At 49.7% G+C, this 13,734-nt stretch overlaps 1 protein-coding gene across 2 annotated transcripts in view; it reads right to left on the bottom strand.

Moving 5' to 3' along the window:
- The window catches only part of Podxl2 (podocalyxin-like 2), a 31,843-nt gene extending 18,494 nt beyond the window's left edge, over positions 1–13,349 (bottom strand). Inside the window, exons 1-2 of one of the 2 annotated variants that reach the window (NM_001106607.1) lie at positions 13,277–13,349; positions 3,484–3,756 (exon numbers count right to left, since the gene is read on the bottom strand). In NM_001106607.1, the coding sequence (NP_001100077.1) occupies positions 3,484–3,756; positions 13,277–13,337 (334 nt within the window). In that variant the 5' untranslated portion in view covers positions 13,338–13,349. Of the gene's footprint in view, positions 1–3,483; positions 3,757–12,890; positions 12,940–13,276 lie in introns of those variants that run through there. The other variant, XM_063285818.1, reaches the window with a different exon arrangement.
- Positions 13,350–13,734: the final 385 nt, after the last annotated feature.

The following is a 13,734-nucleotide window of genomic DNA, read 5'->3' on the forward strand; positions in this document are numbered from 1 at the left end:
GGTCACAATAACCAAAGAAAAGTCACTAATATGGGTTTCTACATCCCACCAACATTACAATAACTAAATGTAAAAGTATAAAAGCAAGGAGAATAGCGGGATAGAGGAGCGGATATCTCAGGGAGGAAAAAGTTCTCTAAACAAAAAAGCAGCAAACACATTTAAAACCATTTTCAAGGGGCTGGAGCAAGGGCTCAGCAGCTCAAAACACTGTCTGCTCTGTCAGACCATTCGGGTTAGACTTCCAGAACTCACATGGACAGATCACCGCCTCCTGTAACTCCAGTTCCGAGGGATATGATGTCCTCTTCTGGATGCACACATGCATGCGTGCACACGCGCGCGCGCACACACACACACACACACACACACGTAAATAAACAAAATCTTTAAAACTTAAGAAAAGCAATTGGCAGACTATAAAAATGTTTCTGTGTGTAAGTGACAGAGACATATTTTCTTTCTTCTATATAAAAACTGTACAGTGTCAGAAAAAAGAATGCTTCAGTAGGAAACAATGTGGCAGTGGTAACAGGGCAAGCATTTGCAGAGCAGTTCCCACTGCCAAATGCTGTGCTGGGTGCTGGGAACACATCCCTCCCTGCAAGGTGAGGACCCCATGTCCTAGATGAGACGTGGCCTCATTCTTTGGCCTGGCACTGTTCACTGATGCCAGGTTGCTGCTAGGTGGGCAGAGTTGGAACTGCAGAACCTGCCTCCTCTTCACTACCCCATGCTTCAAGTCCAACATGAAAACTACATTTTATTTGTTTTCACTGTGTGTGCATGAATGTTCACCTGCATACATTTGCATCACTTTCATGCCTGTTGGATCCTCTGGAACTGGGAATTATAGATGATTGGTTGTGAGCCACCATAGGAGTGCGGGCAATCAAACCTGGGTCCTTTTGAAGAGCGGCCAGTGCTCTAAACCACTGAACTATCTGTCCGGTCCTGAAAAGTGTAGTTGATATTTCTATAAGTAAAATATATTGTAATATATTGTATAGAATATGTTATATAATTTATGTTCAGAATGTATATGTACATACATAGAGATTTAATGATATATATCATTATATCACATATAATGAATATATATTCCATTTATATTAAGTTTCCCAGGCAATTGCCAAAGACCATTATAATTTTCCCTATCAAACTGAGCAAAATCCTCCCCTTGAGGGGTTCTAGGAATGGCAACTCTACCTTTATGCCTCATCTCCAGACCCTGGCTTTCTTGAGACTGGATCTCGCTATCTAGTCTAGGTTGGTATCCACTATATCAGCTGCCTGCATGCAAGGACTGCTTGGGCCACTGCACCTAACTAATGGAACTCGGGGTGGGAAACATCTCAGGCCCAGAATTCAGTACCTCTGGTGAGTGTGTGCTGGAGTCTCTCTGAGCACCACATTAGAGATGCTGCCAGAGCCCTTGTGAAGACCCATACACTTCATGGCAGAGCTGCTCCACCTGCCTTCCAACTGTCTAAAGCTCTCTCCTACCACTGCCCCAGGCTGACTTAATCAGTCACAGCCCTGGGTTCTCATGGCTCTGTCTCTGACAGGCTCCCTGGTGAGAGGAAGAACAGGACATTGAGGTACCTGCAGATGGGGTCCTGCGTGTGGAATGGGAAGGAAATGGTCGCCAGAGATGGTCACCTTCCAATCCTTTGTTCCCAAGGGTGGTGGCAGCATCTGTGGTCTGCCCTTGATTCCTAAGGATCCTCCCACATTCTGCCAGACTTTTGCAAATCCACTGCCTTATCTCTTGGGGCTACTGGGGTTCCCTGTCTTCTGTTCCTGGGTGGGATGCTGACCGAGACATCGCTTGATCTAGTGATTTCATTGTAGCCATTATACCAGGAGACCTTATAACCAGGAGAGTGCAAACAAGTATGAGCTCATTTGCTGCTGCAACTAAACCTGTAACCACCACAGGGGAGGAGCTCAGGTCACCTGACAGCCACGTGTGAGATACTGCACAACGTTAAAAACTGAGTGGCAGGGGCTGGAGCCACCATCTCTCATGGGCACCAGCTGCTCTTCCACAGGACCTGGTTTGATTGCAAGCACCTAGACAGTGGCTTGTCACTGTCTGTACCCCAGTCTCAGGGGACTTATCCCTCTCTTGGTCTCCTTGTAGCAGGTACCCACATGGTACAAAGGAGAAATACATGCTAGCAAAACACCCATACACATAAAACAAAAATAAAGGAAACTCGTAAGAGAAAATCAGGTTGTAAAAGGATAATTAATAATGTGGAAATACATTTAAGAAATATGTGGAAAGAAAATAGAATGGTCCTGGGGCTGGAGAGACGGCTCAGTGGTTAGGAGCACTAACTGCTCTTCCAGAGGTCCTGAGTTCAATGCCCAGTAACGACATGGTGGTTCACAACCATCTGTCATGAGATGTGATGCTCTCTTCTGATGTACTCGAAGACAGCTATAGTGTACATATACATAAAATAAATAATTTAAAAAGGAAAAAGAAAATAGAATGTTCCTTATGGTTCTAGTTTTTTTTTTTTTTCAGTTTTCTGTTGTTGAATTGTGGGTGGCTTTATTTCCTTTGGATTAACTTTGGGTTTTGGTTTTGTTTTGTTTTTTAATTTTCTATAGTGTTTATCTCCTTCTTTGGAGACAGGGTCTCAGTCACAGGCTGACCTGGAACTCACAGAAATCCAACTGCCTCTGCCTCTGCCTCTGCCTCCTGAGTGCTACAATTAAAGATCACACCCCACTAATATTTATATAAAAATGATTAGAATTATATATTTTATTTTAATGTGCATGAGTGTTTTCCCTGCATGTATGTCTGTCTGTACACCAAGTGTGTGCCTGGTGCCCTGGGAGTATAGAGAAACCAGAAGAGGGAGCTGGATCCCCCGGAACTGGAATTATAGATGGCTGGAATTAAACCCAGGACCTCTGGAAGAGCAGCCAGCGCTCCTAACCAATTCTTGGTTAAATCACAAAGCATAAATCTACTGAGCATGTCATAGTTTTGGAAGAGGGTCTGTGGCTGAATTTTGATACCACAGTTCTCTTTCACTAGTCTTTAAAAAGAGGACCTCACAAGCCCAGCATGTCACTGCACAGGCCAGGGCTGGAAGGACTGCAAGTTTGCTCTGTACACTGGCTACCAGCCCCAGGCTGTGTGTGCCTGGGCCTCAAAACAGCAGTCATTATTATTATTATTATTTTTTTGGTTCTTTTTTTCGGAGCTGGGGACCGAACCCAGGGCCTTGCGCTTCCTAGGCAAGCGCTGTACCACTGAGCTAAATCCCCAACCCCAACAGCAGTCATTATTAAGGAAAAACTTTGTCTCAGAGATGTGACCATGACATGACAGATGTATGGTGGCCCGGAAGACAGCAGAGAGAAAGGGGGAAGGGGCTGCAGTAGAAACTGCCTCATGGGCCCTGCTACCATGAATCGCTCCTGGTGTCCTGTGTGGAGGTAAGTGAGCAGAGCTACCTGCAGTGGGACCCAGGTCCAGGCTGGAGCCGTTTAGTTCCTCCTCTTCCCAGAAGTACTGTGGTGGCTGCAGGAGCCGGGACTCCTCGCTGTCCTCACTGGGGAAGCCTGAGCCCGGGGCTAGGCCGGCACCTAGACCCATGGCCTCACTGGGCTCCTCCGAGTCCAGTGGCTCAAAGTCAGTGGGCAACAACAGATCCAGCAGGGATGTGGAGGTGAGGCCCTCAGGGCCAGGCTCATCCATGGTCACTGCACAGGCACCCAGGGAAACTCCTGTAATCACAAAGCCAGACATTAGGGGGAGGAGTCAGGACAAGGACTGGCTAGACAAACCACAAAGACAGACACGTCTCGGCACTCAGGCTTCAAGGGGACCTGAGAAGTACTTTGCAGTGTGTTCAGTCTCCCCTGTGACCAGTGGGACCAGCAGGGAGTGAGAACTTGGTGACCCAGCTCCCCTCATCCTTGGGATGCTCAGAATGCTTCTCTGTCCCAGTCTGGTAGCTGTGCCAGGCACTGCAGGTATGAATGTGAGCCAAGGACCTTGCTCTGCATGTGACAATGTTCTCTAAGTTTGCACCTTAGTCTGACACTCTCCCAGCCCACATTAGATGCGATTTGCATCCAGGCAGGTCTCCTGGGTGCAGTTTAATCACCCAGGGCAAACTCCTAGTGCTCGTAATTCTGCATGCTTATGTCCTGATTTATCAAGACAAAGCAATGAATGACCAGACTACAAATGAAAAGGGATAATCTTCCCTGTCTTTCTGTCTGACACTGAGAGCAGCCAAACTATACTATTGACCAGTTTCACAGCTAGCTTGGCCACCGTATCACTGAACTCTTCGAGAAGTTGCTGGAGGCTCCTGGGTCTCACCTCCTCACCTAAAAGGTCAGGAGACTGGTGGAAATGCCCTCTGAGTCCCTCCTAAGACTAAGAACATCAGTGGTGTGGGGAGGGCAGGTTCAAGGCACTGGATGTGGACTGTGACCTGCTGTGATTATAATGAAGGGAAAATTTCAGTGATGTTTATAATAAAAACAAGACCTCATATTTTCAGGGCCATGTGCAGAGCATTTTACAAACAGAATCTGAATTTTAATCACCTCAACCCCCTGATGAGGAAGACAGGGCTTGGCCACTGAAGGAAGGGAAAGGAAAGGACCACAGAGTTCCAGCAGAAACTGGGGAAATGTCAGGTCCACTGTGCACATGTTAGTCAGCCCAGGACCAGGAATAGCACGCTGACCAACAGGAAAGCATCTGGGTGGGGTAAGTGGGGCTTAAGAGGGCCAGAAGGGGAGGCAGGAAGGGTACAGGGGGAGAACAACCAAATTTATACCTCTCTTCCCTCCCTAAGCTCATTCCTCACATCCAACCTTAGTGCCCTCATGTCCAAAGCATGGACAGTCACTCCAAGCCCCCAGTCTCAGAGGGAGGAACAACTGTTCCAGGTAGGCAGAGCTATCTATGACCAGTGAGCCCCCAGGTACTGTGTGCCACTGTACAGGGACCTGAGGAAGACACAGAGGCCAGGAGGTCCCCCACCTAGAGAGCCCTAAGAGCAGACAATGGGCTATGTCTCCCGCAAAAAGAGGTGAATGTGAGTGTCAGGGCTCATCAAGGTTCAGTGTGGCCTCCTAGCCAATCCAGGCTGACTACTGAGGCAAAGGCAGACCCACAGGGCAGGAGCGGCATGCTAGACCCTTCTACTCTGTGGCTCAGAGACACTCGACTCTCGGCAAGCTTCTCCACAGGCCTCACTCTGAGCTGTGGGAGGCCAAGTTATACCTGGTAGAGAGAGTTCTACCGGAAGGTAGGATGCAGAGACACTGCCATGCTCTACCTAGGTGCGTCCTGCGATTGGGGGTGTTTCTGGCTCAGAAGCTGGGAACCACGACACGTCTTCCAGAGCATCTCTAGCTATCCTAGATACCAGGCCCAAAGTCAAAGATCCTGCTGCCAAAAAGGTAAAGCTGTCTCCATAATGCTCCTGTGTCCACATTACCAACTCGCATGGGAAGGACACTGCATAGCCATGTTCCAAGATCTCTAGAGACCAGAGGGAAACATGGCAATCTTCTGGAGGCCCACACCTAAGGTTCCCTTTGGTTTCCAGAAGAGGATGCCAATGAGTCCTTCCTCTCCAATTCTCATGCCACCACATGGAGAGCCTAAGATACTCACGTTTTTCCTAGTGCTAATATTATGGGTCTAATGCAGAAACCACCCGGGTGCCAGGCTCTTCTCTGAGACTCTGGGAAGGGTGAAATCCAGGAGGATACACCTTTGAAACTCAACTTTGCAGTTCCTCTCTTGAGGCTAAATCCCCACTCCTCAGACTTGAACCACTGTACCATCTTCATGACAGGCCTCAAGCCTTATTCTCTTAGAACTTCGAGTCTGCCCAGGCTAGCCTGATCTTCAATGAGAGCCCGTGTAGAAAGCAACCAGGTTAGCAGAGTATCCCAGCTGAAGCCGGATGTGACAAAACCAGCCAGGAGAAGCAGGTATGACATGTGAAGGAGTCTGGATGAGGAGAACAGCCAGGAGATCACAGGCCACACTGCCAGCCCAGAGTCATGAGCTAAATTGACAGACTTTGTTCAAAACCAGCACCTTTTACTCCAGAGCCAGCATGGACTTGCAGGGCAGGGGGGTGTGGGAGTTAAACAGAGAGGTAAGCCATTGATAAGCCTTGAACCCAGCTATTCTTCAAGGAGCCCCAAGAATCCACATTTCTAGAAAGTTCCCAGGTTGATGTTTCTAGTTTGCTGATCACATCAAGAATTTCTGGGAGTTGGGACTAGCTCTTTCTTTAAGGGTCCTGACTGCTCTTTCTAAGAAAAAAATTCTTAGAATTTAAAATTCTTAGAATTTCAATTCCCAATACTCACATGGTGGGTCATAGTCATCTATCACTCCAGCTCCAGGAGACCTGATGTTGTCCTCTGGCCTGTGCCTGTACTAGACACACATGTGGTACATGATACACAGATATAATTGTAGGCAAAACACCCATACACATTAAAAAATAGTAACAAGGGGTTGGGGATTTAGCTCAGTGGTAGAGCGCTTGCCTAGGAAGTGCAAGGCCCTGGGTTCGGTCCCCAGCTCCAAAAAAAAAAGAAAAGAAAAAAAATAGTAACAAAAAGAATTTCTGGGTTTTTTCACATTGTTTTAAGTTTTAACATTTATTCTCTCTCGTGTGTGTATACTTGTGTGTGTCTGTGTGCACATGTGTACACACGTGTGAAGGTGCACATGTGCATGGAGGTCAAAGGCCAACTTTTGGGAATCAGCTCTCTTCTACTGTGTGGGCTGAAGAGACTGATTTCAGGTCATCAGACTTAGTGACAAACACCCTTACCTATTGAGCTATCTTGCCATGCCAAGAAGTTCTGTTTTAAGTCACAAAATTTGGGGACGATTTGTTACGCAGCCCCAAATTTGATGCAGCCTGCATGCATACTAAGAAAGGTTCTTAAAAGGTTCTAAGTTCTTTCATATCAGAGTAGGATTATACTCATTCATGCATGCAATTTATAAATGTTGGCTTTGTACCAGGAATTATACAAACTCAGGTCGAAGCAGAAATAAAGATATAGTCCCTGATATCATGAAGCCCAAGGAGAAGACAGATCACCATGGCATAGTGCAACATGCTATGTATGTATGGATGTGCGTGCATGCATGTGTGTGTGTGTGTGTGTGTGTGTGTGTGTGTAAGACAGATCACCATAACATAGTATAACATGCTATATATGTATATATGTATGTATGTGTATGTATGTATGTATGTATGTAAGAGGCCTAAAAGCACACCACAGAATGAGAGCACATAGCCTGTGCTAGCAAACTGCAAAGAAGGAAGAAGGCTGAACAAGGAGTGCTTCAGGGAGGAGCACAGCTTGGGCAGAACCTAGAAATGCTCACTCCTCCTCTCATTCTACAGGGTGGACAATGGTGCTCCCTAAGGGAACACACACACACTGTGTGCCAGATATCACATTGCAACAAAGCAGTCAAGGCCACGTAGCTAGAATGAGGTCCACACTACTCACAGCTCAAAAGGCCAGTTTTGGTAGGAAGGAATCAGGTCTATTCAAAGGCCAACATCTTGAGAAGGTGGGGGGTGGGGTACTCCCAACATGCTGGCCTGTGACTATCTTCTAACCAACTCTCTCCAGAGGCAGTCCCTCAGGGATCTTTCGGATATCTCAGGATTCCCCACCACTGCTCACTGTGTACATCTCTCCTCCACATTACCCTTTGGAACAGAGCGCCACCAGGACCTAAGTGTACATATGACTCACCCAGTGTGCCTGGCTCTGCATGGATGAGTAATGCTGTTGGTCCACAGACCACACTTGGAATAGCAAAACTCAGAGTAGCTTTCCGACAGCCCAATCTGTACCTACTGTCCCATCAGAAAGATGACCCAGCCATCTTCTTCAAAGTGGTAGAGGGAACCCCCCCCCATCAATGGGCAAAGCCCAGCACCCCTCCCCCACTCTCCATGGTCGCAATCATTCTCCACATGCTCTATGCTTTAAACTGAATTTCTAGAGATTTTCAGGACATTACAATCTCCTTTGCTTTCTTCATACATGCTATGCCTTCTGCACGAGCATCCATTTATCCTTATCTCTCCCCTACCTAATTCTCAAAGATCTATCTATTTTTATTTTTCCTGAATGAGTGCCTGCATGTACCACCTGCAATGTAGTGGCCCTGGAACCAGGCTGAGGGCACTGGATCCCCTGGAATTAGAGTTGTGAACCTTAGTGTGGGTGCTAAGAACTGAGTCCAGGTCCTCTGCAAGAGCAGCAAGTGTTCCCAACTGCTGAGCTATCATTCCAGCCTCTCCTCACCTGCCTAATTCTTTATTCCTGTCTCTGGACACAGCTCTCTGTCTCTCTCTGTCTCTGTCTCTGTCTCTGTCTCTGTCTCTGTCTCTCTCTCTCTCTCTCTCGTGTGTGTGTGTGTGTGTGTGTGTGTTGTTGTTGAATGCATGTGAGCATGTGAGCATGCACACTGTGTGTATGTGTGAGCATGTTTGTGTGTGTTCCTGTAGGCATGTGAGCATGCACACTGTGTGTATGTGTGAGCATGTTTGTGTGTGTGTGTGTGTTCTTGTATACATATGACATGTGAGTATGCCAGAGAAGAATGCCAGGTGGCTTTCCCTGTCATCCTTGCTTTAATCTCTTGTGCTATGGTCTCTCACTGAACCAGAAGCTTAGCTGGCTGGCCAGAAAACTCTAAAATCCACCAATCTCTGCACCCCTTACTAGGACTGAGGCATGTACAGCCATGCCCAGCCTTTGTGGATGCTAGGACTTGAACTCAGGTCTTCATGCTTGCACAGCAGACATTCTTACCCAGCCCCAAGTATCTTCTGAGCAGCCTTTCCTTGTCACTAGCCTGGGTGGGGTGCCATTTTTTGTTTGACAGTCTACTCACCTAATGATAGGAGACAATCATACAACCTCCCTCAGATGGTAAGCACATAGTGTGTGCCTTGACACTGCAGTGTCTTGTTCCTGATATGCAACTGAGCCCCACAAGCCCTTGAGTGAATGAATAATAATTGGGTCGGACCCTCTTGTTTTACAGATGAAATCACTGAGGACTCGTGGGACTGAGTTAATAGAAAGAGCTGTAATTAGCTGCTTCTCCCCACAGGAAGGTCTTGCAGATGTTCTGTGAAGGAGGTTGGGGAAGTAATTATTTGCTGAGCTGGGCTGCATAAAACAATATTCAAGACAGTATAGCTACCCTCATGGGATGTACGTACCAAGGAGGGAAGCCGGCACTGAGGACAGGAGCTCCTCTTTCCTTGGACATGCTGCCTGGGGTTCCAAGCTGAGTCCAGGCAGAGGGCTCTGCCTCCCTTTGAAGGGCCTCCAGAATGCTATCCACTGTGAACCTCTATTCATAGGTCCACAGGGGCCCTGTTTAGAAACACTTCTATAAACTGCCCTTACTTATTTAACACTTATCTTCTAATTTTAAAAAAGTGAAACAGATTCACAGAATCCTGTCAGCCTAATGCCAATTAAAACCCAGATTCCCACGTGAGGAATGAGCCGACTTATTGCAGGTAAAACCCACACAAGAATCATTTGGTCACTACTGAGCTTTCGGTCTGAGCCAGGGGCACGCCAGGTCCTCCCTGCTGATGCAAAGATGGACTTTGGGCAGCCTCTGCCTGCAGGGAAATTAGCAGTTTAGGGGGGAAAATGAAATCTAAATTGTATACAAGATACCAGCTGCTTCGGCAGACCTCGTTTGCAGAAGCAGCCTCCCCAGGGCTGGGGAGCAGGGGTGGCAAGACGCCAAATGAGAGAAACCAATCTGGAAAAACTCATTCATGCATCCCAGGAAGAAGAAAACGTCAGGTGATGAGGGATGCGTGTGCTAATTAAACCCTGAATATTGTACAGGTTCCCAGAGAGCCTGAGCAGCCGCACTTCCAGGCCAGGAGGAGTAAGGCTTTATCCACACACTGTGCCTCAGCGGGCACGCTGGAGAAGACAGCTTCAGCCTCAGCAGGAGGGAGGAAAGTTGGTCTTCCTCAAGAATTGTGAACTCACACATCACATGGGTCCTGAAGAGAGGTGCCCTGCTTGGCTCAGAGTCTCTGAACTACCTCCTTGGAACACGCTGGGTATGGTGGCATATACCCCTTTAATCCCAGCACTTGGGAGGCAGAGACAGGCAGATCTTTGTGAGTTCAAAGCCAGACTGGTCTACCTAGTGAGTCCTGGGACAACAAGAGCTACAGGAGGAGACCCTATCCTGAAAAAACCAAACCAACCCAAACCAAACAAAACATCCTAACTTAAGAGTGGTAGGGAAGCAGCCACAGCCAACTGCCCCAAGACGATAGGTTAGAGCTGCAGGCACGGGAGGCAATGCTTCCTGCTCAGCCAGGTTTGTGTGCAGAGCTGGGTTCACCCTGGGTCTGCACCTTGACACTTCCATGACCCAGGTGGGACCCTCTACTCTCCATCTCCATCTGCACTCCAACAGCTGGCAGTGCCCCACCCTCCAGCATCTCCCCTTTACCAACCTTTCCTGGTGGTCTGTAGGCATTCAGAAAGACTGAAATCTCACTGTAAAGGGGGAAGGGGAACCTGATATTTCCCTTGTCTCTGACTTTTTCTCAACCAATTTGTATCCTCAGGAAGGCATGCTCCTCGCAATGGCTGCTCTGTCTTTATACAGATCTGATCATTTTCAAAGGCTTGCATAGTGGGGGGGGGGCTCTTCTTTTTAGATTTGCCCACCCTACAGGGACACCAGAATAGAAGGCGAGTCCTGTCCATTCTGCATATAATTGCTTTTTAAATTTAATAATTAGTCCACCTCAGCGGAGTCCTCACCTGATTTAAAAATCCCAGAATTATGCTCTCTGTGTGATTCATTTTCTTCCTCGAGCTCACTGAATTTTCTGTTATTTCATCACCCCAAAGGGGGGCAGAAAGAAAAAGGCACATAGGAAGGTATAAGGGGGATCGGCATCAAGGAAAATCAGATCCAAAAAAAAAGTCTAGAAAGGGGGACCAAGGAGACAGGCAGACATCTTAGTGGCAAAGAAAGCCAAGGCCCCAGAACCCAGTGCGTGTCCTCCTGCTCGGGTCCCACTCAGCCCTGGCAGGCTCTTCTGTCTACCACCAGCTGCACTCGGCCCTCCCCTGTCAGCAGCTTTCAAGTCAGATCCCCCTAAGCCCTTAGCAGACACCAGCATGGGAGGTGGCTGGGCAGCATCTGCCACTCTGCCCCCACAGCCTGGAGTGGCAGTCACAACAGAGATGCACTACTATCCCACACCCCCATCCCCCACCCCAACTCCACTGATGTTTGCTGCCGAGAAGGAGTGTGTAATGTGAGTGAAGCATTCTTCTTTCTACACAAAGGTGTAAAAAGGAGGCACGCTGATAGACACATGTGCGCCTGCACAGTGGTGGGGGCATACTAATGGAGAGAGTGTGGGGGGAGAGAAGAGGGAAGGTGCCTGTCATCCCGCTGGCCACTAGGATGGGGTCATGAGAACCAGGCTTCTCATCCTGACTTGCACTGCTGGCAGGGACAGTGTGGTTCCCACCTAGAGAGAGCAGACCTCCCAGAGAAGTCTGCATGCAAAGATTTGGGTGGTCTGTGTAGATGTCCCAGGCCAACATCAATAGACATTTCTCCATAAAATGTGCCCAGGGCAGGCACAGCAGTGTGAGGGGCCAGTTACCTCTCTGACTTTTTGTTCTATGTATGTATGTATGTATGTATGTATGTATGTATGTATGTATGTATTTATGTATGTATATATTTATGTATGTATGTATGTATGTATGTATGTATGTCTATCTATCTATCTATCTATCTATCTATCTATCTATCTATCTATCTATCTACCTATCTATCTATCGATGGGGTCTTGCTCTGCAGCCCAAACTGGCCTTGAACTCTCAATCCTCCTGCCCCTTAGGTCCCCAAGAGCTGGAATGTACAACCCTGATCAGTGTCCCCCAACTTCACCAGACATTTTCCTGGGGTTCTATCATTAACAGTCTCAAAGGAAAAGCCCACCAACTATTCATACCAAGCAAGGTCCTCACCTGATCTCACAAAGACCCCTCCTCGAATTTGCATACATTACACAGGGTGGGTTTTGGTGGGGGTATCTGCCACAGCATTCGTGGACAGTCCCATGCCTGTTTCCACTAAAAGGGGAGTCTCGTGGGGCTGTTCACCAAGTCCTGTAGCCCACCCACCCCGGCACCCTGCTCCTGCACCAGGCCCACCTTAAGATGGGGGTCCCAGCTCCAATCTTCCTTGAGAAGCTGCTCTCCTATGTCCTGGTCTGACCCACCTTTGCCGTCAGTCTTCCTCCCTCCCCTTCTGTGGTGGTGGCTTGCCTCTGAGCCTGTCAAGCTTTTGTGCCCGCCCCCTATGCTCGCACACACCCCTGAATCCCATGTCTAACCTAAGAAGCTGTCTTTTTCTCCCTCACACACACATTTCTTACCTGCCTCAGGCCCGGACCTGTCATACGCCCACTCTAACGAGGTATCCGGAGTGACTGCTGAATGAAAACCACGTACCCGAGTCTCACACACAACCCCATATGGCGGTAGTCGCTGTCGCAGACCTACCCCTTTGTCAGCTCCTCATAAAGTTGCCCCGCGCAGTCGAGGACACGCGTTCATAACGACACGCACACGCCTTCCCAGGCAAGCTCCACGCACATGTAAACATCCACCGTGGCCACGCAGCGCTCTCTCTCTCTCTCTCTCTCTCTCTCTCTCTCTCTCTCTCTCTCTCTCTCTCTCTCTCTCTCTCTCTCTCTCTCTCTCTCGGCCCTCGGCATCCCCGGCCCACGCGCTTTAGGGACCCGCCGGACCTTTACGATGCGATTTCTCCAAGGGTGTCACCCGTGCGCTCTCGCCTCCCTGCTGAGCTTCTCTACACCCTCGCGCTCACACAAGCACACGCCCCTCTGCTCAGTGGCCGCAGACTGGTCACCTGTCACCTGTCACCTGGCAAGGGGTGGGGCGCGGACACCCTGGTGCAGCAGCCCCACCGCCGCCCTCCCCGAGAGCACGCGTAGCACGGAGCATCCAGCGCCCAGGACAGGGCGCCTGGGGGGGTCCCCGCGCCAGGCCCCGCGCCGCCGCCTCCTCCCCGCGCGCGGCCGACCCCGCGCGCCCCACAGCCTTTGTTCTGCGACTCTGCCAGCACTAGCCCTAGGCGCGCTGCGCCCTCGCGGCGCGGCTCGGCCCCACTCACCAGCGGCCAGTAGCAACAACAGCGGCGGCGGCAGTCCGGCGGCCCGCAGCGGCCGGGCCATGGTGCAGCGTTGCCGCCCGCAGCCGCAGCGCCGCGGCGCCCGGGCCGGCGTCGGGGACGCGCAAAGCGAAGGCGGCGGCGCGCGTGCTCCCCGTTGGCCTGCGTACCCATCACTCACGCGCCCATCCGCCCAATCGATGCAGCGGATGGCCCCAGGGGCGAGGCCCTACCGTGGAGTCTGGCTTCGCACCTGCACCTCGGGCCTGGCGCACTTCAACACCCGGGGGGACATCCCTGGGTAGCGGGTCCTGCACCCTTTGTGCAGCAGACGGGCCCCAGTTACAGCGAAGGCGATAAAGGCCAGGATCAGCAGAGACCTGCTGGGGCACGTGGCCTGGGGGTCCTGAAGGCCAGAGAGAACCAGGCTTTGGTGAACAGCCTAGACCAGAGCAGAGAGC

Source organism: Rattus norvegicus, chromosome 4, assembly GCF_036323735.1.
Source record: "Rattus norvegicus strain BN/NHsdMcwi chromosome 4, GRCr8, whole genome shotgun sequence".
NCBI lineage: Eukaryota > Metazoa > Chordata > Mammalia > Rodentia > Muridae > Rattus > Rattus norvegicus.